The sequence below is a fragment of the Argiope bruennichi genome, chromosome 2 (genome assembly GCF_947563725.1).
Source record: "Argiope bruennichi chromosome 2, qqArgBrue1.1, whole genome shotgun sequence".
Taxonomy (NCBI): Eukaryota; Metazoa; Arthropoda; class Arachnida; order Araneae; family Araneidae; genus Argiope; species Argiope bruennichi.
This window is the reverse complement of record NC_079152.1, coordinates 29,554,479-29,582,433: the sequence shown is the minus strand read 5'-3', so window position 1 is coordinate 29,582,433 and position 27,955 is coordinate 29,554,479. Positions and strand designations below refer to the sequence as shown.

The 27,955-nt window shown below is 26.7% G+C and overlaps 1 protein-coding gene across 1 annotated transcript; it reads right to left on the bottom strand.

Moving 5' to 3' along the window:
* Nucleotides 1-17: 17 nt before the first annotated feature.
* LOC129991810 (uncharacterized protein KIAA0825-like) lies at nt 18-27,906 on the bottom strand. The gene is made up of 18 exons (XM_056098261.1): nt 27,718-27,906; nt 27,009-27,135; nt 24,827-25,700; nt 23,811-23,940; nt 21,920-22,375; nt 21,493-21,640; nt 20,537-20,836; nt 18,592-18,879; nt 13,086-13,282; nt 11,928-11,982; nt 11,784-11,836; nt 11,523-11,671; nt 10,676-10,857; nt 10,121-10,326; nt 9,945-10,042; nt 8,869-9,081; nt 6,410-6,627; nt 18-353 (listed from the first exon to the last, which is right to left on the bottom strand). The coding sequence occupies exons 1-18, from the start codon at nt 27,765-27,767 to the stop codon at nt 168-170; spliced, it is 3,930 nt and encodes a 1,309-aa protein (XP_055954236.1). The 5' UTR covers nt 27,768-27,906; the 3' UTR covers nt 18-167.
* Nucleotides 27,907-27,955: the final 49 nt, after the last annotated feature.

The following is a 27,955-nucleotide window of genomic DNA, read 5'->3' as shown; positions in this document are numbered from 1 at the left end:
ATTTGTACATACTGTATTTTAGAATGTAAAATATGTACAGAAAAATAAAAGTAATTTGCTATAATTAATTGTTTTATATTGATGTAATTTTACTTTGTTTGAAATTTTGCACCAAATACTTGATATATTGTTTTATATTGTTTAAATATAAATGTATGAAGAAACAACTATGCTATTTTGTATATAGCTTTTAGCTCATCCACATACGCAGACTCCTCAGGTGTTAAGAACTCTTTGTTGCAAATATCCCATCTGTGTGACAGAATAGTACAAAAGTTCATTTCTGTTAATCCTAGAATGGGCAGATGACTTAAAATAGCTTCCCAGTGCAGTGGTGGCAATTCTGACACAATCTGCAAAAGAAAGTTAACATTTACCTTACTGAAAAAAAAAAAAAAATTAAGGAACGTGAAAGATATTTTTAATTTGAAACATTGTAACATGACAATATTTTAGGCTTGATGCATATATCTTTATAATATTTTTAAAAATTTAGTTATTAACTATAGTAAAAAAATGAATTTAATATTGTTGAAACTTATTGTAAAATACATTAAAAATATTTTTTAAATCTAATTTATTAAAATTAGAGGGAAAAAAATGCCTGACTGTAAAATTACTATTTTTAAAAAAGCCGATTTTGTAAAAAAAAAAAAATGTATACAAGTGATTTTGAGGTAACTTCGAATGACTTCAAAATTTTATAGGAAAAGTGTTGAAATTTATTTTTAATTAAAAATCTAATTTTTATATATTTTAATTGAGAAATTATTTCTTAGTAAGCACTTATTGCCTAAAAAAGTAATTATGTACTCAACTTAATACCACTGAGCCTAATAGTATCCTGTAGTGAGTTTTAAATTATTATTACATCGTGCATGTCACATTACACAATTTACAGATAGTGTCCATCCTATAAACATTATCTTGCAAAAAAAGGGGGAAATAACACTCTCATATAGAGAAGTGCACAGAAATTATTATTTAGGGGGGTGCATATTGTCATTTTCATGACAGAAGCAATTTCTTTAGTTTAGATTCATCACACAGAAGAAAACAAAGAATATTATGTATTAATTTTATTTCTGAGATTTAAAACTATTTAAGGATTGATAAAATTTTTATCATGATAAAAATGCTATTATAAAGAATATTAAAAAATAATAAAGATACCATGAGAACTAAAATTCTTATCAGAATCAGTAGAAACCAACATCAATATAAAAAAATGATAAAAATCTTTGAGAATATATGAAAAGAAAACTTCTCTATATAATAGTTTTAACAAAGTTATACCTATTCTTGTTTTTGCGTTTCCAAAATATATAAAACTTCTTTGTAACAAACAGAACCCATTTAAACACATTTCAGATCTACTGTGTTATTTCGTTTTCTTTTCTTTCTTTCTTTTTTTTTTTTCTAGTTCAAAACGATTTTTTAGCTGTACACATTTTAATAGACTAGGTGACTAAAATATTTAGAAGTTAATCTATAGTTGGGAACATAATTATGTTGCATTCTTGTAAAGCTTCTATAACAAGTTAATCTAGTGTATTGCACCAGTAATATCTTTTTGAATAACTGATATTCTGCAATCAAAATTCTAAAATATAATGTAATTAATATGAAGAATTTGTCTCCTTCAATATTTCTAATTTTTCTTCTACAGATATGAGATCATTCTCTGGTATAATTGAAGCATTTCATGAATTCACAACTGCAATTTTGTTTTCTGAATCTTTTTTTCGAGATGTAGAATTACAACATCCAGAAATGATTAAAAATTGTTATCTTAAAATGAGATTTAGGTGATTTAGCTAATATATTAAAATGGTGCGTTTTTCTTAAAATTATTATTTTGTTAATTATGTAAGAACAATTTTGAAGTCCTTATATATTACTTGTTTTAAAATAGATTCCGACTTAAAGAAATCGAATTGAAAATCGTTTTTGATTGATTACGAGTTATATCAAGTTCACAAAATTCAATTGCAACAATGAGTTTCACAGTCTTGCATTGCAATCCTGTAACAGAAAACATAATAGGAAATATATTTTCAACATAAAAGAAAATATTTTTTTTCTATCGAAAATAAAAAAGACAAAATTGGAACTTCTCAATGAATTTAAAAGAATTTAGGTTCAAGAAGGCGAATCCTTATCATTCCATTTTCCTATTAACTTAAGAGCATGAATCAAAAGTTGGAGCAATTCCCAGGGGTGATTGTGCACTAGATTTTTTTTTTTTTCCTTTTAAATTTCCGGATTTTTTTTTCCTTAGGTTTTTTCAACTTTCTGGAATTTTGCCTGGTTATACTTAAGATTTCATCATGATTGTCAAATAGAATTTGCTTCTAATGATAAATCGCCAAATGTGAATATTCAGATAGTTTAGATTGCAATCATAAAAATAAAATAAAATAACTTAAATGACAATTAAATACTTCTTTAAATAAACTTTTTTTCTCTGTCGAACGTTTTGTGAACTTGGCGATGATACTTTTGCGTAATTCTATCTGGAATAAACAAATATTTAACACTAATGGGTTATGCATTAAATGAACCGATTAAAGCTGCATTTAATTTAATTTTGAAATGTTATGTTCAGAATTTCGAAAATCATAATTTGTATTAAATTTATTTGAATAAATATACAGTAGACTCCCGATTATCCGCGCCTGCAGCACTAAGTTTTTTTTTTTTTTTTTTTTTTTTCTTTCAAGCAAAGAGAAAATGCTTCCAAAGAAAGAAGCAAACACAAACGACTGATTTCTTCAAAAAGGTGTAGTTTTACAGTTATGCTTTTGTAATTACATAAATACTTTACAATATTAAAACAGTATATATGTATTACTTTTTCTGTGTATCCTTGACGCCTCTCGTAAGTACAAAGCACTTTTCTGTTTTCATTAACAAAATGCATTTTATGTTAGTTTTGAGAGATATACTAAAATATTAAGCGTTAGTTAAACATTTCCTGCTGTTTATTTTACGTTTTATTGTACATAAAACGATTTTTCAAAGTTGGAATGACTGTTTTCTCTTTTGCTATACCCGTTTTTAGCTTTTTTCGGATTATCCGCGATTTTTGTTATCCGCGGCGGCCGCGCCACCCAATTCCGCGGATAATCGGGAGTGTACTGTATTTATTAAATTTATAAAAATTTTCATCAAGATCCAAAAGAAATACATCCCCAAAGAGGCATGCATTAAATGTATTGATTACATGCTGAAAATAAAAGTTACCTCTAAGGACATCTTCATCACGTTTAATAGTTTGTATCCTGTTCTACAAGGTGAAGCAACAACTTTCCTCGTTTTGATGAAATTCGTAATTTGTTAATAATAATTTCAATTGTGAAAGACCAAGAAATCAAAAGTTATCAAATAGTTTTTCAGTTGTCTTAAACGAGAACTGAAAATACTGATTTATCCACAAAGTCTATTTAATTGCTTTAGTAATATGATAGATGATGAACACTTTTTGGGAATTGATAGTCTGTAAGATGTGCAGATTATAAAGTATTATTTATTTTCTTTAAACAAAAGTGCATGTAAAATTTTAAGGTCAAAAAATTTTACCAAATTTCACTGGTAAAGATTTTGTTAAAAATTACTTCCTTTCCATGAACCTTATACATCTTCTCGAGTGTCTATTGATATGGATACTTTAAAAGCACTTCAAATTCTAATGGCATATTGGAAGATTTAAGTTAAAAGTCATTGTCTTGATCAAATGAACTTCTATTTATCAGCTGAGAAAAATGTAAATACTGCAATTTACAGAACTTCTGCTCCAAAGAATAATTTAAATTTAGCAATTATTTAAAAAAAAATGTTGAAGAACAAAAATTTCCAATAATATTGTGGTGAGTATGTGCACAACATGGTATTATTGTGAACATACAATATCATGTGTGTGGTATTGTTCACAACATCATACAATTATAATATTGTATGACATTGTGAATAATTATTTTCAAAAATTTTCTTTGCTTAATAAAGTTGTTTGAAAATATGAGAAATATAAAAAAGTAAATTATTATTTGAGAAATTAACTTATTAAAAATTATGTTCATTTGTGAAATATTTATAATTTGTACATCTTTTTTTTGCCATACTAATAAAATTTTTTAAAGATATGCACGCATATGTGCAAAAAATTTCTCATATTTCGTTTCTGTGTTCTGGTGCGAACAGACGCGTTCTGCCTTTGATCCCTATTTACAAATCATACCCTCCCTTGAACAAATAAATTGTAGTTAAATTATTGTCTTCATTTGGCTGAAAAACCATGTAACACATATAAGCATCACATAAACATTCTGAATTATTCAAGATTTTTACATCTCGCTAATATTCTGGATTTTTGATATGGAGTCGCAATCACCTTTGAATCCTGCAACCACCATAATAGATTCCTGCCATTCTTAACCAAGGCACAGGAGATAATTTTATCATTGCTTCTTTACAAGGGAAATATTCTGATATGTTACACTGCAGAACACTTATTTCTTTCAGGAGTATTCGTGAATGCATACTTTTTTCAACAACTGCGAAACAGTTATAAATTTCTTTAATCTGACATACGTCTAAACAGCCAAATTTAGAAAATGAGAAATACAATGTACATATAACGCCGATGGAGATCTTTTTCTTATTTTGCCTTGCATATTGTTAAACCTTCAGATTAGCAGTACTACCATCACACTTTAGGTTTCCTATCTCTACTAGTAATAACGGTGAATATGTATGTGTTTGCTCATTATATTTTATAGTTTAAAATATTACGGACAATTAGCGTTCAATAAATAAGGATCACAGAGAAAGCGTACTCATTCATTCACATTTTTTCTTATAATCTGGAAATATTATTCCAATTGCGATATTGCATCGGTGGTAAAGCTCAGCGGTAGAGCATTCGATTGCAGATCTAGATGACCCATTTTATAACCCCGGTGCTGAAAGAAGCTCTATATTTTGAAGTTTGAAAAACTTTCGAACTAAAACTTTGATTTAAAAAAAAAAGGATCTCAGAGGAAGCTTATTTTTTCATTGAAATTTTCTCCTCTTAAAGAGCAAATATTATTCCATTGATGGCATTGGATCGGGGGCACAGCCCAGTGGTAGAGCATTCGATTGCAGATCGAGAGGTCCTCTGGTCAAACCCTACAAACCAGAACATTTAACATACAGTACCACATTTAGCACATATATATCTCGGAGGGCAGAAATATATATTTTAAAGCGACTGTTAAAAAATTCTAATTAATTAAAAATTAATCTGAATTTTCGCGTTTTTCCACGATAAGTTTTGAAAATATTATTGCTCAAAAATAAATTTTACACTATTTCAAAATTAAAAAAAAAATCTTTTAATTATATCAATTTAATACTCGTGTACATTTTTCCTGAACTTTGGCAATATATATATTCGGAAGTTAAGGAAGGAAGATTCAGTTTAATATCTTTGTAGTTTACAAGAAAGTTAGGTGAAACAGGCATTTACATTTTTAATAGCTCTATGATATCATGAGACTGACCTTCATTAAGAAAATTCATCTACAGTGTGAAAAGAAAGTATGTGAGATAGTTTAAATAACATGGCTCTGGTGCTGATAATTTGACGGAATCTTGGTTATGAAGTTATATCTATAGCGATTTAACTGCAGTTAGATATAGCCAATATACCAACATACTCGACAAAAACGACTAATATAACTTAAATACAGTTCTAATAATTCTAAAAATAAATTGTATTTGCTACATGTTCACGTGTTGAAATTGCTGACACAAAACTGCAGCCAATGGAAGTGGTCTCACCGAAACTTTCTCGCATACTCTCCAATGAAAATCTTACCCTTTCCTTTCACATAAAATTGTGGACTTTAGGTAATACCGTGAAAGACTTTTATGCCTAAAAATTTACATTTCAGATGCTAAACTTTCGTATCAAGATTTATCCAACTAATTCTTTTCGTTTTGTAATTATCGAATTCACTTATATTCGAATAGAGACAGGCAGACAGATTTCTTCCGAACGGATTCTATTAAAATTTGACAGAAATCTTCAAATTTAGTCTACAGTCCATATACCAAATTTTATGAATATTTCAGAATTAATTCAGTACGCAGTTTGTAGTTAGGGTTATAATATCATTTATTTTAGAGGTCGTTAGTTCTGATAAGAATAATAAAAAATATTTATTAAAGCTATATATATATTTATTAAAGCTCCTCTAGGAAGTTACCTTTAAATTGACATTTACGAAGAATATTATTCTACTACAATGATTTAACTCTCAAATAAAGAACTTAAGAATATTCTTAATATATCATGGGCTATATTAGAATTTAGAAAACACCATAAGAAACTAAAATGAGTACTGAAACATAGCTTAAGATATACCTGTTTAAATGTACTCTCTCCTAGTTGATCAAAACAATCTAAAGGGTTGAAATGAAACTCTGATACAGGAATGCTGTCAGTTACTTCCAAATTCAGGACAGTAACAGTTTCTTCAAAATCTGAGACATACAGATTTCTCGGTGAATTTCTTGTTTCTTGCTTTCGTTCGGAATTACAGGATGCACCTTGACTGCTAGTATGTATAGCATCAGCAAAAACTGGAATTTTTAAAAATGCATATATTCGCAAATTGAAAGACAAATTCAAACTTTACTGTTATCATACTTTTAAACAATGAATTTTGTTAATTTATGTGAAGCTTCGTATTATTTTATACTTTTGTCTATATTAAAGTAGTATATTGGAAGTCAATACAATTGATTCCAGAAAAACAAAATTAAAAGAAAATTGTTTTTAATGCTTTCATAAAAATTAATTGAAATATAATAATAATTATTAATACATACTGATGAGGGAAAAAACAAAATAGCATGTCAATATATTAATAATTTTTAAAAAGTAGTATTTATTCCATTAAAATTCACAAAAAATAACAAAGATTTTTAAAAAATGGACTTAACTGCATTGGCTTCTGAGTACAACTGGGCGTTTACAAACTTACACCATCATGATGTATAATATAAACATAAATCGATATGTCTCCCCGAATTGGAATTTTACTATTTATTTACTGTAATTATAAATTATAAACGAAATATTAATGCCTTTCACAGTTTTTCTTAATATGTTAGCTAATCAGAAATTTTCTAAATAAAAGGAAATTTCAATTTATCTTCTATATGTTCCTTTTATATAATAAAAATATTCGTGCTATTTCTTCAAATGAAATAATTAAAAAATAACTATGTTAAATCATCTTCAAAAAAGTGTGTCGAAGTAAAGGTAATATTTGTAATTTAAAATTTATTGTAGTGTTTTATTTCTTGAATAATAGAGGACACTATAAAATTTTATCTTTTTTACTATTTATTAAAAAAATTTCGATTTCTATCATTCTTCACAAAAAAAACAATAACAATATATTGATGCAATTCCCCAGCAAAATTACGTGAACTAGAATTTTAATTCAATTGTTAGATTAAAGGATTAAAATTAAAAAAGACTTTAATATGATCGACACTTTTAGAAATCGGAAACAGATTTTAAAAATAGTAATTCCAAAATGTATAAAATATAAAAAACAGGTGGAGTGTAAGCACATTTATAGAAAAATAATGCAATACATTAGAAATTTTAGAAAAGGTCTCCAATTTTTAGGTAATTATGATACAACATGAATAATTAAAAGAAAAATATGCCATTATGTACTATATTTAATATAAACTTATGAAAAAAAGAGCCAACAAATAAAACGTTTATGTTTCTGCCTATTAATACCTTTCTCTTTATTTTATCAATATTTAGCAAAATTATGAAGTTCGAAATATAAAACTGAAAATTAAATATGAAAAAGGATTACATGAAAGAAATATTGAAAAATAAAGATAAAAATAATATTTATCTTAATATAATTCTACACAAAACATTTTAAATCAATTAAATGAGGGCATTTTTAAGCAAAATACTGCATGCTTGGGGGGGGGGGGAAGCACGACTAAAAAAAGGAAAGAAAAACATTTTAAAACTTATATAAGTATGAACCATACGCAGCATATATTCCAATCGTATAAACCAAACTAAATAAAAGCCATAAACATCAATCATTTCACCCAATTATTCTCAGCAACATAGAACTAGTTCTATTGTTATACCTGTGAATCTAACACTATCTATATACTCCAATCACATACAATCTAAAATAAATATGACCTATTATCGGTCAACTAATATGCTTCTATCACTTCTATCTCTTTTATCCACATTCTAATGTGTGGTCTCACATTATTTTGGTAGTAAAATTAAGCTTTTCGAGTTCAATATTTTTTTGTGTGCGTATATGCTTAGTTATTTTAATGTAGCAATGAAAATAACTAAATAATAAGATATGTAAAGAGAATGCTAAAAAATTTAAACTTCCATAATTTTAGACTTATTAATATTCTTTTTAAACTTATCGAGGGATTTTCCCCCAAAAAAATTGTTGGAAATAAATTAGTAACAATATTTGTGTGTGTGTGTGTTTTTTTCTTTTCAATTTTTAACAGCATAGCAGCATTTTTTACAACGCTTTTAATTTACATGAACTATAACCTTGGTTTCTCTTTAGTTGCTCTACAAATGAATCTATACACAAAAGACAAACATAACAATTATACTATATAAAACATCAGATTTTGTTATAAATACTTTTTTAATACGACGATTTTACAAGAAAATCATTTGACTTAATACAGGAATGTAAACATAATATTTGTGAGAAAATTTATGAAGAATTCATACATTTCTTTAAATAAAACTGAAACCATTTATTATATGCATTCATTAACAAGGAAAAATACCTTGAGAGTGCTGCTTTGTTTCTTTAAGAGGTACAACATTTTTTTCCTTATCTTCTATCTCTTGATTCTTAGAATATTCATTTAACAAAGGAGAGGGACTTAATGGATTCTTTACCATATCCGAAGACAACATTCCAGGAACACCAAGGCTTTTCTGGATCCATTTTTCATTTTGCTTCAGAATCTGGTGTAAGTACAGAATGATGTCATTTCCTAAAAGATAAAAAGAAAAGAAAATATAAAATTAAATAAAAAACATAGAAAACATTTTTTTTTTTTTTTTTGCTTACATAAAATTTTTTAACAATATTTATACATTTTAATAATATTAAATCCTTATTTAAATTTTCCATTATTTATTTAATTTATTATTATTTGATTTTTTGTATTTACTTCAAAGTACAGTTTCCAGTTTAAGATTTAATAATATGGTTACATTTTAAGATTTTTAAAAGTTTATGTTATATAAAGTATACAGCACTGAAGGCTTCAATTTTCTATTATTTACATTTTATTACCCACAAATGTATATGAGGGAATTCACAGCTTTAATTTTAATACACTCAAATTAGGTTAAATTTTTAAATATATTTACCAAAGTTAATTTTCACCCTTTTCAAAAATATTCAAACATGTTTAATTTAATGAACTAAATTACCATTTTTCTTTCCATCTATTTTTCTTCCTCTGAATTAATTATTATATTTATTAAATTATGTATTATTTTAGAATTTTTATAGAACTGTTTTCCATTTGTTCCTGAAGACCACTTTTTTACAATAAGGAATATGCATATACCTAAAACATAATTTGTGTAGTAGACTTTTTTTATACAATTTTTATTTTGCTAAAGAACTTTATCCAATCATACTGTTAAACACAGTTCTAAAATATATTCAAGTTGAACAACAACAACAACAAAAAAAGATTTAACATAAATATTGATGTATTTAAAGGTAAAGCATTTGAATTCCTTTTAAAATAAATAAAATAAATGCTTATGCAAACTTCATTACTATATTTAGTGAAATGTTATTACAAACTATGTTTGAAAATATTCTTTTGAATAGTGATACCTCCTGGTGATTGTAAAAGTTTGTGAACGGTTATTTCTAGAATTTCATCTCTAATGTCTTGTATGTGCACAGTTTCAGAAGTCTTCTCTAACTTTTTCCTGCAAAACAAAGTGATCATTTAGATACAAATAAAGAGCAAGTACTGCTTATAGGGTTGAGAAATAAAATTATCTCACCTTAAATCTTTAAAATTTGCATGAATTGATGATAACAACATTGTCACTAATTTTGTATAATTCTCATTGAGAAATAAAAAATCCTTTTCACAAAACAGCGTTTCCAAGGCATTTGTTGTTAATATAGCCATTTTTCTAATGTTGTCCATTATACTGCTAATAAATTTTTCATTTCGAAGAAAATCAATAGCAGATGAAATCAGAATCTAATGAACAAAAGAAAAAAATCTTATTATTTTTCATAGCTAAAAATATTATACTTTAGAAGATAATAATAATAATAAATTTCACCATAAAATATAATATAATCCTATTTTAAAGAATACAACTGGTTTACAATACATGCAACACGTTTGTTTTATCATATTTTAAATTCATTTTTATTGCCATGCATCTTGTTAATTTTGTAGCATTGTAAACATATATATTTTAATACAAATTAGAATAATATTACATATATCTTCATTACTTTTTAATAATGTATTTCTAAAGTTTTAAAAAGTTTTCTAAAATTATAATATTTTTAATAAATTTAATTATTGATTCCAATTTTACCTGCAAAGGTAATGATTGATGTACTAAATGTATCTCAGGTACATAATTTGAGATATGCAAATCAAGAGTCAAAAAGAATAATTTCAAAGCTTCTGGCAGTAAAATGATATTTCTATGCATACTTTCTAAAAATTTTCGTAAACATACAAATGAAATTATTTCATCTGTAGGTTCAAATTCATCTGAAAAAAAATGTATAAAGATAATTTAGTTTAAATATGAGAGAAGTAATTTGAAAATGATAAATAGTAATAAAAAGAAATAACAAATTTCACCTTAAACAAACAAAAAAAATTATAAATGTAACGTTTAAAGCTACTATTATACCTTAAAAACTATTTTTTTTCCTATACAAGTTTTTTGTAGCACACTTTAACTTCTTACAAATCTTTTTAAAAACACCTTGTAGTTCCCAAAACCTTAAGATGAAATTTTGAGAATTATATTCAAGATTTGTTTGAAAATTATTTCATATACAGAAAAAAAGTCAAGGAATTATATAAAAACCACATAAATCAACATAGCTGATTAATGCTACTTCTTGTTTCATTTGCAATTTCCTTCCTTTTTTTTAGAGTAACTTTTCTATTTTAAATATTTTTTGATGGTTTAGGTTTAAAGTTTTTATTTATTAATGCTCAACCTAGACTTAGCAGACTTGATTACTTAATGTAAAATGATTTAACAAATCTTATTAACATTTGACATGATTTCACAAAGGTAATGATTTATATCCATTGAGAATGCAAAGTATTCTTTTATGCACAGAATTTTTTAAAGCAGTGTTTGAAATAATATAAATACTTCTATAAAATTGCATCTAAATCTGAATTTTTCAAAGCTTTACCTTGCATGGAATTTAGTGGATCTTTATCACAAACACAAATAACATGGTTCTTTAAGCTGCTCTTCAAGGTATTGAAAGATTTTATAGTTGTTGGATCATTGCACTTTTTTGAAATGTCCAACCAAAATGGAATTACTTCTTCAAGAACTCTACAACAGAAATGTAAGCACATTTGTAAACAGCCCCAATAATTTATATTTAAAGAATATGAAAAAAAAAAAAAAGATGTGCTTTCAAAACATTACAAAAATTTATACTTACCCTACCAAATATGGACGCAAAGTTTTCACAAGACCTTTATACCACCATGACCTCTGAATCAAATGTTAATTTAGTTAAATTAATTCCACTTTGTATTTTATTAGACGATTTCTACTTTTTAACAAACACTTAAATTTACTTTACCTCATATAATGGCTTGTTAATAGAGGTTGAATCAAATTCTTGCCAACCATTAGTCCTAGAAATTAAAAGGCAAACACGAATGTATACTTCTGGCATTAAAAATATTTAGTTACATAAATTCAAAACAAATATTTAAAAATATCAAACTATATAAAATTTATAAATTATAGAATTGTTGAAAAGCCATTTATGGCACCAAACTGATGTTACAACAATAATATCTATGAGTCTCAGTGGTTGCAAAATTAAAAATCCTAATTGCATTTCCTTAATTATTTTGCATATTTTATTGTCAACATTAAAATCTTAACAATATATACTGTCAGTATTTGAACAATAATTAATTTTGCAAAAAAATCTAGCAGAGAATGAAATGGCAGCCAAAGAAAATAAATTAAAATTTAATAGAAGAATAAATTATTAGAATTTTTAAAAATTCTTTGCAAAATGTTAAGATAATAGTTTATGGAATTTGAGCATTAATAATAATGAAAATAATCCTTATTGATTTCATAAGATCATGATTTTCATAGTTATAATTAATAATATTTTGCCATTAAATTTTTAATTCCTATTAGTGGAAGGTACCCGAAAAACGAACTTTTTATAAATTTCTCCTCCTCAGAATTCCAATAAAGATATTAAATGCATTACTGGTGAAATCAAGATTTGTACTTAGTATTTAAAAATACCTTCATTGTTAATAAATCTACATAAAATAGGGTAAATAGAAGAAAGAGAATGCTGTTGTATATGTATTTTGAAATACTTAAAGAGAAATTTTAAAGTCAAGAGTACAACTTAACTACTTACACGTCACAACCCTTTTTATGGGACGAACTTCATGCATGTATTTCATTCACTCATCCACAGATCGCAATTTAGACCTGAATCAGAGATAGATCTGATCCAGTACCCCTCAGTGGTATTACTCTCGACATGGAGGACTTTGTGACCCCGACAGATTTATACGTGCGCCAGCCACCACACACATACGAAGTTTTCAGTTGGTGGGGGTTCGAACTCACAACCAAAGGGATGCGAGTCCAACGCCCTACTAACCAGGCTATCCTGGCCATCCAAGTACTTGCTGAGGACATAATATTTACTTTAAGTGAATGGGGCATTTTATAAGTAGTTACATCTCAAGTTACTTACTTTTCTATTACTGGAAGTAGAATATCTTGTAGATGAATGTGATTATCATAGCAAATTAGTAATTTTAATAAAGAAAAGGCCAATTTAACTTTTGCAGCTTCATTCAGAGTATGCGAATCTTTATGGAGTGCGAGGGAGGGACATGCAGCCTGCATCATCAATAAGATGGATAAAGTACAGTTGTGATCCGTAAATGCCTAGAAAAAGAACATATGCATATTTAATTTTAGCACTCCTTGGTGAATTTTGTTTTCTTGCTTTTCATTGTAACTGATAAGAATTTCAACAATACCAAAGACAATTTTGGTAAAATAATTTAGAATAAAAAGACAGAAGTTGAGTAGAAGAAATAATCCTTCAGTTCAAAGTTATAATCTCTTTTTTTTTTTAAATGTAATTTCCTTTATGTAATAACCATAGAAGTTTGTAGTGCACAGCCAGTTTGCTTTAAATGTATAAAAATTCAATAAAATATATGCAATGTAATATAAATTACGAAAAGTAGCTTAAAATTTGCAAATTTAAAATAAGCAAAAATACTCCGTTATCTTTGGTATCCTCATAAAATATATCTGTGGTATCCTCATAAAAAAAGAAAAAATCAGTTAGTTAACAACAAGATGGAACAACACACACACATACAAAACTTGAAATATAAAATTAAACAGCTCTGATTACTTTATAGATCCAATAATATAAATATTTATATTCTTTTTGAAGAAATTTCTTATTTCATCTTTAGGTTTCAAGCTTGTAGGACAAATTTCACTCAATTTCAAACATTTGCTTTTCTGTAAATTTAAAAGCTACTTATAATTTTAATGTAATATACATTCTTCCTTTAGTTTTTTAAAAATTATTCATCAAACGGAATATAATAATTAATTAAAAAAATTTAATTCTACTTCATCATCACCTTTTTCTTATTTTCGTTTATGAAATGATAATTTTTTTATGATTATTTTTCTTAACTTCAAAAAGTTTCCGTGATTTTTTTCATTGCCTTCATTCTACAATTACTGTTACACCAAAATACGCTTGTCAAGATTTGCCATAGAATAATAAATTGCTTGCATTTTCATTTGCTGAAAAGATCATTAACCATCATATAAAAAGTAAAACAAAAGGGGGGAAAAAGTGAATTTCAAATGTTCTTGATATAATCTCAAACTGGAATTAACTGTTATTGTAAATCTTTGTATTAGTGGATGCATCCTTAGTGATGGTGGTTTTAATTTCATTTGATATAGAAGTTGATAAAAGAATAGGATGATGAGAAGATAAATAAGAAGTGTGCTATAATCAATAGGTCAATACCACTCAGAGAGCCTAGGTAGCATCTGAGATAAAAGTTCCATGTATGGTGGTAGGCTACATTTGTGGATACTTTCCTTCGCTTCCATTTTCGATAGCTATTGTAAAATAAAATTCAGACAAAACTCTAACCTCAATAACTGGACAGGTTTCGTTGCTTAATTTCAATACTTTGCATCTAACCGATAAGAATACTCTACCATTATTATGCAATAACTGGTCCTTATTAGTGCATGGTTAATTGCATGCTTTTGTTTTAATAAGATGTATTTCATTATAACTGGTCAACAGGACTATATTAATTTATAACTATTTTAAGCATAGCGTATTTCTTGAAACCCTTATATCAAAGCATTTAATGTACGGTGGTTCAGTTTTTAAATACTTAATAAAGAAAGTGTATTTTAAAGCTTAATAGTATATTTTCTTAATTACATTTTTCAAAAAACGGAACCGCCATGTATTAAATATTTTGACATAAGAAACTCAAGAAATAAATCACCATGCTTGAAAGGTGTTAATTCGTATTAATATAATCCTATTGAACAAATTTCATGAGCTACAGCTTACTGCCAGAATTAAAATATTCTAACAATAATCAAAATATTATTACAAAAACTAAAAATATTATTTAAATTATATTATTTACTTGCGCAATATTTATAGAGTATTAATTGGTTAACTATACTTCAAAATGGCGAAATTATCTGACGACGAAAATAAGGTAAATCGGTCCACTTGTTGCAGTTGAGGATTTTGCCAACGTTTTTTAAACAATGCAAAATAATAATAATAAAAAAAAATAAAAAAAAAATGAAAGCATCCAAATTGCTACAAAATCTCAGTTTATCCAAAAGTTTGAATTAAGAAAAATTTGTAAATATGATGAATTTTAAATTACAACTGACAAAGAGTGATTCATTCATAATATTTAAAAAATTTTATTAAATATTATATAATGAGTAAATAAACTATAAAATTTAACTAAATATCTAATATTTATTGATATAAATTTTAATAATTCATTTTTTTAAATTTAAAAATTAATAATTAATTAATTTACAAATTTTAATAAACTTACTTCAAGTAATAAAAATCAGAAATAAGTTTTTTTTATTTTTTTATTGTATGCATTGAATAGCAGTCAAGTGTGGTAAGAGAAGAGTCTTAATTGCAGACGAATTAGAATAAAAAAACATTCATATTAGCAAAGTTTAAGAGTAATAATAATGATTTAACACATCTTTTTAAAGGTAAGTTTAATGTATGTGGCATAATTCTTTTTCCACTTAAAATCATTTTCCATATTGAAACGGAAATGCTTTTTTTAAAATTCTTTATACTAACATTGATAACAGTTCGAAATATTTGTCAGATAAGTATTTAAAAGATTAAGAAAAGTCAAGCAGCAAAAAAAAAAAAAAAAAAAAAAAAAAAAAAACATTTCTCTACGAAACAAATTTCAAATCATGGATAAAGAGATCGAAAAGAATATTTTTCAATGAAAACTCAGTTCTGACAATTATCTTAAAATTAAGATAAGATAAGATAAAATGAAGATTACAACACTATCTTACAAGAAATTTGTCGAATACACCACAGAATCGAAAATAATTATTCGAATAGAAATATAAGAATCAAACTAAGAAACCCACAAGAAAGAATTGTAATAATTAAATTCTTGAAAGAAAAGAACAAAGAATTTAAACTATCAGAAGCACCAGAAAATAGACCGCATAAAATCTTTATTAATTGCCTCCAAATAAATCACCCAAACGAAGAAATAGTTTCAGAACTTACATCCCTCAATTATGAAACTGGAAGAATTTCACTTCTCAAAAATTACCACTAAAACTATCTCTGCTTAATCTAACGGGTAGAATTCAGGAAAATGGGAGCATACAAAAATATATACAATCTGAAATACGTCTGCCACATTAATATCAAAACTGAATCATGTCGTTAATCTTCAAAGGCTACGAAGAGATTGCAAGGACTTCCCGATAGTAAGAAATTGCTCCCGGTTCAATAAATCTTATGCTAACGCCCTTAAAAACAAAAATGTCGAAAAGAAAGATCTCAACCAGCCATGACAATCTAAACTTACAAGACAGAACCTATCTCGAAACAGACAACAACCACAGATCAGCGCAATTTTAGAGCAAGATAACAGCTTTCTGACATTCAATATTTCAAAACACCCAAAGAAATTAAATCCTTTTTTTAAAGAATTCCCATTCCTCAGCAAGGCAGCCAAATTAATGAAGGTAAAAGGAGGAAAAAACCTCATCTTAATAAACGCACTCGTAGAATAATTCTGAACATTTTCCATCCTTGTCTCTCCCTAATTGAGAGACGTTAAAAAATAGCAAATCCTGCAACTCCTTCAGAAAACTTAGAAAATCAAGCTACCTCGCTCCTTCTTACAATCTTTTTGAAACAGCACATTGATTGACCAACTATCCGCCCCTTTCCTGATTCTTTGAAGATCGAGGACCGACTGCTAGCGTTCGAGTAATGCTTCATCTGCTTTCTTTCCTCCACCAAAAGATATAAAAGTGCATAGCATTCACTAAGAGCCATGCTTTTCATCAACTTCCATCATGACAGGAGATAGTTTCTTTTGGGAGCGAGCGCTCCTACCCATCACAAGAATGATATGATTTTGATGAGATCAAATACATTTACTAATAATAAAGGAGGAAGTGTGAATATATATATAGAACTTCTAAATTTTACAGACACACTTTGCAAGATGAGAATGCATCTCGGAATATTGAGTAATACTTTTGAAATAATCAATTAAAAATTAAGTAAAATTTTATCATTTTTCCGCTATACCTAGTGCTGATATTAGTGTCCCAAATTGATTTTTACATCGCTTTAAAACTAAAAATATATATTCATACTGTTTTTATACTAATATATTTGATGCACACATTTTCCTAATTTTTACCAATTTTTAAAAATATTTGTTCGAAATAATTTTCAACAAAATCTCCTTTTGAGAAATGATCTTAAACTATTCATCAGGTATTTAATTGAAATTAAACTTCATCAATATTCTCGGCGAACTATCTAGTCATCAAAGGCATTTAACGTTAAACAAAATAAAGAAAATAATTTTAAGTAGATAATTCAACAACAACAAAAAAAAAATCTGTACAGCACTTATTTTACTCGTGAGAAAATTAAAGATTAGTAATAAATCGAAGTAAAATGCATTTGCCAGGAGAAACTTAAAGTACCCTTTTAGCTAACTAGACATGCAAACCTTAGCAATTTTCAATTTCAAGCAAGTATTTCTTTAAATTTTCTATCTTTGGTTTTATAAAAGCTTAGCCTTCATGGCATTCAGACCAGCAAGAACTTCTGGTACTTGCTAATCTTGAATCTCTTAACTAATCTTGAATCTTTCAAAACAACAAATGGTGTCAACCTTCTATGAACCTTACAGTAATTTATCTATATGTTGGAGACCAAACTTCCAGCCAAACATTCAGAAACGCGAGGCTTCGAACCTTGTCTCTAGAAATATGGTTCTATTTTCAGAAATTTCAAACCCCTTCCTGATCAGACTGCAAAGGGTAGATAACTTCTCTAGATTTGAATTTCAGGTGAGTTCCTTATTATAGCGGGGTCAGAAATTCATTCGCCAAACAACCAAGATATTCCGTCAAGGGTCTTGGTTGAAATAAATCTCCCAAAATATGATAAGACTCATAGATGTAATTTTGAAGTAATCCATAAGTCTCCAGTAAATCCATCAAGTTATCTTACAGGAAGTACTGAGCATCTGGAAAATTATTTAATGTGGCAAAGGCTATAGTGAGCTCTGCGATTCAAGCTATTATAGTTCGAGATATTGCCACTGAATTTTGGAATTATATAAGCATACTTTCGATTATAATTTGTGACTTTCGTTTGTAAATTAAATTATTTTAAACCAAATAATCTGCATCATTATTTGAGCCTCTTTTCACAAATGAAAGACAGTATAAGGAGAAAAGTTATACGTTTTTAAACAGAAAACTAAATAGTTATTTCTTTTCAATATTTAAATAAAAGTTAAAAGTTATTTTTTGAGATATAAAATAATTATTCTTTACATCAATAAATAATTCGGCTGTAGAAACTACATAAATAACTAAAAATTAAGGAAAAGTTAATAAATAAAATAAAAAAATCTTACATGAATAACTGCAGATGGATTTGGTAAATTCCATGCTGTACAAGCTTTAACCGAAAGCCAAACAGATACATTTGATACAATCTGTCTCTGATAGAATTCTGAAAACATTTCACGTCGTATCCATGGTAACCAGGGAGACACAGATTCATATTTTGTGCGAAGAGAAAGTCGAGGCTGAGGGAAACCATTTTTGAAGATTTTAAAAAGCTCATTAATGGGAGCACTTAAGACAACTAGAACTGTAAGTAGGAAGCAACAGGAGCTGTGAATTTTATTGATGCAGGAAGTCTAAAAAGACATAAAGAGAAAAAAAGTTTAAAATATTGAAATTTTTTAAAATAATACAAGCATTTTAAAAATCAAATATCAATTAAGATATTGCTTAAATAAGGCCTTAATTTAAATTTATGGAGATAAAAAAAAACATTTTTATGATACTTGTATTTAATTGTATATATAATAAGAATTTTGTGTTATCCTACAATACAAAAATAAAAATTTCCTCATTAAAATTTGTTTGAATTGGCTAAATGTCTTTTAAAGACATCATTGTCTATATCATTTAAAATTTGTTGCTAAGTTATTTTTTAAAAAATACCTTGCTTTCTGTTAATGATTGATTTGAAAACTTATGTTAATAAATATAGATACTCTTGAAACAGTTCTAAATAAATTGAGAAGTTACATCAAAAATATTATTAAAAAAAATATCTGCCTCCTCTCTACCTCCTATTTTTTTCAATCAAACCTGCATTTTTTAAAGACCAATAAAGCAATCCAGATGCGATCCAAATCCAACTCATGCGACAAAACAAAATATTTTATTATTATAATATTAGTTCTAATCAAAACAATAAATTCATTTATGGATTATACTTTTTTAAATAATCAACCTTGTAAGAAAAATTGAATTTTTTTTTCTTCTTTCAATTACAAAAAAACTTGAAAGAGAGAAGCCTGTCACTTATACAATTTTGCATTAGATGACTTTTCACAAAATTTGCCTTAAATGTACACTCTAATTTATGAATTACCATTGATCTAAGGAGACTGGATGCTAACTTCATGTTGAGCAGAATTTTATAAAAAGTATCAAATTATACTGCCTTACTTCTACATTCCAATTTCCATATTTATTAAAACTATATAGTTACAGAAAATTTCCAAAAAATTGTAAAAATAGCAATGGTGTAGTAGGTGCATAGAGAACTAGTCTAACAGGCTCAATAACAAATAACGACGTTTATTCAACACGAAGATATGAACACAGACAGCAAAACAAGAACAGCACTTACAATAAGCACAAAAACAGAGAATCGGTAGTAAGAAACCGCAATACCTCAAAGCGTCCGACAGAACTTAGCAGGAAGCGAGATTTCACACAACTATTCACGCCCCTCAAAAGTCTGTAATTTTTCATTGTCTATTTGTTTTAATCGAACTTGATTGCTGATTCACTACTGATTCGATTATACGATTGGTACTCAGTACACGACTCAATGCTGCCTCAACTTTCGACTCGAAGGCTCGGCACACGATTCAACTGATCGTTTGAGTTCAACTCAAGTGATTCACTCCTGCTCGTCTCCCTACATTTTATAGAAACTTCTAGAAAGGTCATTATAATTCGCACCCTAGGGGTCCTATCACTAAAATTTTGTTGATTCAAGAATCCTCATTCTTTTCATCAAAGTCATCACAAAATCCAGAATTCATTAATTCGTCGTCAGTTCAGCATCCATCCGAATTATCTTTCTTATAATGGAATTAAATGCGTTGGGAAGCAAATTACAGATTCGTAGCAATATGTATAAATATTGAAATAAGATCAGAGAAGAAACAAGTATCAGCAAGTTATAAGCCTTTTCTAAAATATTTTAATTTAATTAAAAAATGCCAAAATAATATTAATTATGAAATTAGAATTTATAATAACAATACTTACGATTGCATTTTCAACCATTTCTTGCTTTCTTCCCATATACTCAAAAGCAGAAGTGCATGCTGGCCATAGAAGTTCACTTGAACATAACAGAAGCACATAGAGATCACACATTACTTGTGGTGTTCGAAATTCACTTGGAGTGGCTGAGGAGTATCGCATAAGAAAGTTTTCCAGGGAGGAACTTAAAACCTTCACATACAATTTCTGAGCACAATTTTGAGGCAAAAAAAAGTTTATGTCATGAATAAGTCCTTCCATGTATAAATTCCACATCTGTATGCTGTAAGAAATACGCTCACCCTATTAAAAGTAAAATGTAATGATTTCAAAATCATAATTAATAATTTTATAATTTAGAATGAATACCAATAAATTTTAAAAAAACAGAGGAAGGGCTATGTTTCAGAAGCTTTATGGAATTTTAATAAATTTTAATTTAAGCACTTCATATCTAACTGTACAGTTAACTTTATTTATCCAGATTGTAGGTGTAAATAACCACCAATTTAACATTTATCGAATAAAAATAAATAAATAAAAAGGATGCAATATCTGAGAGCAAATATTAAAATGAAGAAAAATGCTTTGAAAATATATATATACTTTCACATTTGAAAATGATTTTAAAGAGCTGGTTCAAAGAATGAACTGATACAAATTAAATTCATATTAATGCAATTAAACAGCCCTTATATGAAAAAGAGTGCACTTTTCTGTTAAGATAATAGCAAAAGGCACACACCAAAGCATATATAATGGTATAAAATGATTTTCTTTTTTACTTAATACAGGTACCAATGTCAGTAAGTATGTACTTCAAAGTTTGCAAAAATTTTACATTTTTTGCACAGATTGCTATTTTAGTACATTTGACATACTTTTTATTTGTTTTTGCTAAGTACAATAAAAAGTTATGAGCATGTAAAAAGTTTTGAATTAAAAAATGTTTTATTTACCTCAAAAAATGGTTTAGAATCAATAAAATTGTAGCTGTCAGCATCAAATAAAATGCTGCATGAAACATATTTGAAGTGACGAAGAACTGCTGATTCTATTAATTCATCGGTTAATTGGTCCAGAAAATGGCATATATTGTTCTGTGATCTAGTTTTAAATACAGAATACATAAATTTTTATAAAATAATTCAGAAATAAAACATAAGCTCATAAAAAGAATCATATTAATTATGTAAAAGTGCAAACAATATTTGAAAAACTATATAAAAATTATATACTGCATAAATAATTGAAAAGTGTTTTGAGAAATATTCGAAAAATGTTAAATCCAAGATAAAAGAAATTTGGAAATAGAAAAAAAGCAATGGAACTTATCAAATTAATTAACAATTTATTCAGAAAATGCTTGAATAATTATTCACTTACTCACAGACTGATCCTTTTAAAATTTCACAATAGCCATGAAGCTTATCCTTTAGGAACACAGCATTGTTTATAGAAATATATTCATAAAAAATTATGCAAGTGTTATCTGTGTACCCTGCTATTTCCTTCAAATGCTGTACAAGATTAATAACATAAGATTCCAGTGTATGGTAAAAAGATGATTTAAAGGAAAGAAATGAATCACAAGATGTATGTAGTACAGGTAAATATTTCTCCAAAGTCTTTATGGTATTGAAAGTACTTTGAAGTAAAGTTGCAGTCTTCACAGATTCTGATTCATACTGTATTGTTTTGTCAGAGATTAGAAGATCTCTCCATTGTTGATGCTTTAAAATTGTTTTTTCCTTTTCAATATGCACTTTCACAATAGTTTCCACATCATTTTGTAATGATCTCTGGAGATAGCTCAAATACCCTTTTTCAACTATATTCTGTCTGTAAAGAAAGGAATATCAATAAAATTAACAGAACCAAGTTATACTTATTGTTTAAGTATTACCAAGAAGAAAAAAAGATTCTACTATTCATTAAATTTCTTGAAAAATCATATTTCTTCCTTTTTTTTACTATATATCTTATGTTTAATTTTTATGCCAAAATTATATTTATATGCAAGTTTTCATTTTCAGTTTTTCGTTTTGTGTTAACTATAGAAATTAGCAGCTCATCACTTCTCATCCATTTTTTTTTTTAAATTTATGGTTGTTTTTGATGAATACCATGTAATACAGAAGAAAGAAAAAAAAAAATACTATGAAATATTGATATTTTTAAAAAAATAGCTACAAAAAAGAAAATTCCATGGAGTTTTAAAGGATATTAAAACTCACTGGAATCACAATTAAAAAAAAATCAGCAGCAGTGATCTATTTGAAACTTTTTCTCATATGCTCCAATATAGAATTTTATCCTTCTTCTTCAGCATAAAATTGTAGACCTTGAGTAAGGATAAATACATAGCATTGGTGAACTATAGCTACAAAATATAGATCTTTGTCTTGAATCTAGTATTTTTATTGGATCTAGCATGAGAATATGTATGTTGGATGCCTTTTATGCAGGCCGATTCACATCAGAATTTGACACAAAATTAAAGTAGTAATCTCAAGAAAACATACTGAATTTCATTGATTTAAGTCATTGCATTTATGAATTATTGCTTTTACATGCATATGAAAGTACAGATCCACAGAGAGTCAATCTTTGACAGATTTGGGTCAAGACTTGACAAGTGTCCATATTTTGGATGCTAAATCTGCACACTAATTTTAATTCACTTAGCAAATTGCGCTTTAAAGTTATTGAATTATCTGCACTCATACAACCAGACAGACAGACTTTCCGTGAATTTTATTATAATTCCATATATTAAATTTTCAACCTCTAGTTAAAAGTGTTTTTGAGTTATTATGCTCATAGACAGACAGACATAATGTCAAAAATTTATTTTTGTGACTCAGGAAGGTCACAAAGTGAAAATTCATCTAAATCTCGAGTCCAAATTTTTTGATGATTACAATACTTAGTACTTCGTACACAAGAAAGAAAAAAATAAGCACATAATTTTGTTAATATAAAAAATACATTTTTTTCTATAAAGTTTACGGTCCAATGAAATATCTAGAAATTTTCTTTATAACTTTTTGAAAGTATTCTCATAAAATGCTGATGTATATTAAATTATTATCAATTTTTGTAAAATCTTAAAAACAGTTTTTTGTATTGTTATTTTAAATTTAAGCAAAATATTAATAAGAAAGTAGCAAGACAAAAGTTAATAAGAATTTCATACTTTATTTTGTTTTGACTTACAATAAAAAGTTATAAGAACTAAAAGGAAACTATACTACATTTCATACTTAAAGCCCACCTCCAATTCCACAGAAAAAAGATCTTTTCACCCTCCATCAAAGATACATGTTTTTCGAAGATTTTCTTACTTTGTGGTCTGGAAAATGGAGATTGCTCTGGACTATCAGTTGCTAGAATCAGCTTTGATCCTGAAACAAATAAATTAGTTATAAGATTAAAAGAAAATTATCTATGAAAAGCAACTAATGAGTTCAATATCATTTATGAAATAAATGCAATAATTGAGTTTAAAACTATAAAAAAATGAATTATAATCGATTATATACACACACACATATATACATGTGTGTATGTGCGTGTGTAATAAATAGTCATTCCTTTATCTGAATTCAACTTATATTGTTCTGGAAATGGGGCAAAAAACAAAAAATGCCATAAGTTCAATGAAATATTTTAGAATAAGTATCTCAAACAAAATGTGCAAAATCTGAAAAAAAAATTAATTTGAAAAAAATTTATCTTTATATTTATAAAATAGTATGAAAAGATTTTGAATTATTGTTTAGATAATAGAAGCATGCATAAATAATAAAATAAAATTTATTGTTTAAGAGTTAGAAATCTAAAATATTTCTTTGATTAAATTTATGAATTCTTGAAGTTTTTGTCATATCAGAAAGCTACTTGCAATATAATTAATTTAAATCCTTATACCATAATATGTGACCATTTAAAATATAATATAAAAGAGAAGCAATGTGAAATAAGTTATAATAGTAAAAAAAGAAGAGAGAGAGAGAGAGAGAGAGAGAGAGAGAGAGATTGATCACAAAGATTTAAAAAAGTTTTTATGCATGTATAAAATAAAAGTAATAAATTTAGATAAATAATAATGAAATATATAAATAATAACATGCTTTTTAAAATTTATAAGCCTAATTTCTATAATAATCCAGTAGTTCTAATCCTATCTTTATTTGTAAGAATTTATTCCAGTTGAAAAAAAATAGAAAGATTAAAATTAAATTTCATTATGAAAATAATGAGTATTATTTTCGTATATGAGTCACTTACCTTCCAGCAAAACAGAAATTTCATCCATATGAGCATGATACATAGTTTCTTTTTTGTGAAATAGGATATTTATTTTATCTTCAAAGATCAAAATTGCTTCTATAACTTTGATAACAGAGCTAACAAAAACTGATTTCCAAACACTCTCAGTACCATAATTGCTCTGAACACAGTAAAGTGCAGCTTCAATTTCTGAATCTATTTTGTTTTGCATAAAGCAATCAAAACAAGTTTTAGCATGCTTATCATGAGATAAATGAGATGTATGTAAAATGGAGATTATTTCTTCAGTGAAATCTTTCTTTTTACCCATGCACTCATCAAGTAAATTTAAAAGCCTATGAAACTTTTTATTGATCACATCAATATAAATTTCCAATATATTTGATTGAGTAACTATAAAAGGATGGAAACATCCAATATAAGTTAAAAATTCATCTTCATACAAGCACTGGATGCAAAGTCTCAAGCAACAACCAAAACAAGATCCAGACACAGGGCAAAGACAACTGTAACTTTCAAAGTAATGGAAACGGTAATCTTTATATCTTTCCCAGACTAATTTTGGAACAAACATATGCTGCAAATTGATTACATGATTTTTTAGTAAACAGAGATTGAAATGGCTGTGTAATGATGCTAAAGGCACATAATTATCCAGGACAAAAGATACAGAGTATTTCTCTAAATAATAACATATTCTTTCCCACATTACATTTATTTTATCATATAAACTATTTACAGATGAGCATGTTTTCTCTACATTATCTACAGTTGTTGTTTTCAGCAAACTGATATTATTTTGCTTTTGTATTTCTCCGAGGTGAGGCAAGATTAATTCAGCTATTCCAGGTGACTGTGATAAGTGTATGACCTGAAAAATTGAAAAAAAAATCAACTATAAATGTGAATTTTAATGACTAAATCATAAATATGAAAGGCATTATAATGTAATTTTAATGCATAATTATCTTTTAATTTGCATTTGAAATCAAATGTATGTTAATAATAGTAAAGTAGCCCAATGGTGAAGTGAAAGTAAATGGCATCTGTAGCATAATATAATTTTTTTTTGCTCTCTAATTGTCTTCAGCGACTTAGTAAAGGCAAATGGCTAATCAGTGAGTGCTATAATTTTTTGGCACCCAGATCTTATTTAACTTTTCAAAAAATGCTATAAACCTACTAACATTTTATTTCCATATTGCCCCTAAGACTGGTGTTTGGAACAACTCCCCCACCCCTCCTTTGCCTTCCAGTCACTATGCACCTGCAACAAATATGTTGAGAATAATACTTGCTGATATTCTGCTTATCTAATTTAACCATATAAGCATACATGATCTTTATAAATAGTGTAGATTAAGAACATTTAAATAGTATTATTTAAATTATAATTCTGTAACTAAGTCACTTTGTTTTATGCATTCTTTTAAATTTTATAGTTTATTAAAATTATTTATATTTTATAGTTTATAAAATATAAATGCTTATATTTTCACTTCACATACTTTTATGAATATACATGACAATATATGCACTTATACAGAAAATACATATATTTATTCAAAAACATATTTCATAAAACAAACTGGAAATTTTCCTAATCTTCTGCTTATAAAGTTTAACCAAAAAATAAAAAAAAGACCATTATAAACAAAATAGAATGAGAGTATAAAAATATTTAAGTTGGTACATTTAATTACAAAAATTTATATCTCTTTCACTTTTACAATCCAGAAGAGAATTTTCTGATAAACTAATGGATATAAAAACCATTATAATAATAAATAACTATATAATAAATTTTTGTCTAAGAGAGGAAAAAAGATAATAGGAAAATATTGATGACCCAAACTCTTTTAAATACATAAATTAATGATGCAATTATATCTAACTTTAAATGATTCATTGATTACTGTCTATACATTTATGCATCCTAATTATTTAATCTAAGCATAAAATGAATGTATTAGAATAAAAAATAATTGCTATTAAAATATCTAATAATAAAATATCTGTCAAAGAATCAGTTATACATCTAACAGTTGAAGTATTTTAAGAAAAAAGAGACAGAAAATGAATTAATTAATATTTCTAATTTTAAATGAAAAGAACATGATAAATTAAAAGATCTTAGATAATTTTAAGCTTAATTATTCCCAAGCACTGAATATATTACCAATTTTTGAAGCATATCACATAGTTCTTCTGTATATATTTCATCTGTACTTATGGTATTTAATTGCCTATCAAGATCTTCAAGGCCACCAAAAATCACTGATATATCATTTATGCAAGAACTAATCCTGAAATAATGAAAAAATTTCTCAATTTTTAATATATAATCAGTATATTTCTAATGTCACCTGAAATAATAATAATACAATTGAAATATTTGTCTTTTCAAGTGAAATATGTAAGCTTTTTATTTCAGAATTATTTTAAATACAATATACATATATATATTGAGATCAAACATTTTATTTTATTTTGCCATGTTTATTGAAATTTATCTAAAATTCAATACAAAGAAATCTGATCATAGTGATGTTTAGAAAATATAACAATATTTATTCTGTTAAAATAAAGTTTTGAATAGAATAATATTATTTGCAAGCTGCAACATTAAGAAATGAAATTAAGAATTTCAGATATAATCAAAAGTTATCATTAAATGTTTTTTGATCAAGAAAAATAAAGAACATAATTTCTAATTAATTGCCTTAGTTTTCTTAGTAAGTTTACAGCACTAAAAAAATAATTGGACAATCAAAAATAAGTGAAAATGAAAGAGTAATTATCAAAGACAATTTTTCTTCAGTTAAGTTTATAAAACTTAAATAAAAACACGAACAGTTGGCTTTATTCAAAATGTCAATTAAACTCACTTCTCATCTAGCATTTGAATCTTTTTTGAAAAATATAGATTTTTAGACATAATTAATTCAACAATTGGAGGTAACTTTTTATAAATAATATCAAGTCAATATATAGGAATAAAATTTTCTACGCCTTTGATAAAATGATTATGTTTTCTATTCTATTATAAGCATGATGACAAAGTTATTTTGTTTATATCTCAGACCCGTTACTAAGCAACGAAGTAGCGAAGATAGCAGCAAACAC

Bases quoted from the DNA above. Each gene is read 5' to 3' on its own strand.
- LOC129991810 (XM_056098261.1), bottom strand. From the start codon at position 27,767: ATGTCTAAAAATCTATATTTTTCAAAAAAGATTCAAATGCTAGATGAG. The intron at 23,941-24,826 runs GTAAGTGACTCA...TATTTGTTTCAG, and splicing joins AATTTCTGTTTTGCTGGAAG to GATCAAAGCTGATTCTAGCA. The intron at 11,983-13,085 runs GTAAGTAACTTG...TTTAATTTCTAG, and splicing joins CTACTTCCAGTAATAGAAAA to GACTAATGGTTGGCAAGAAT.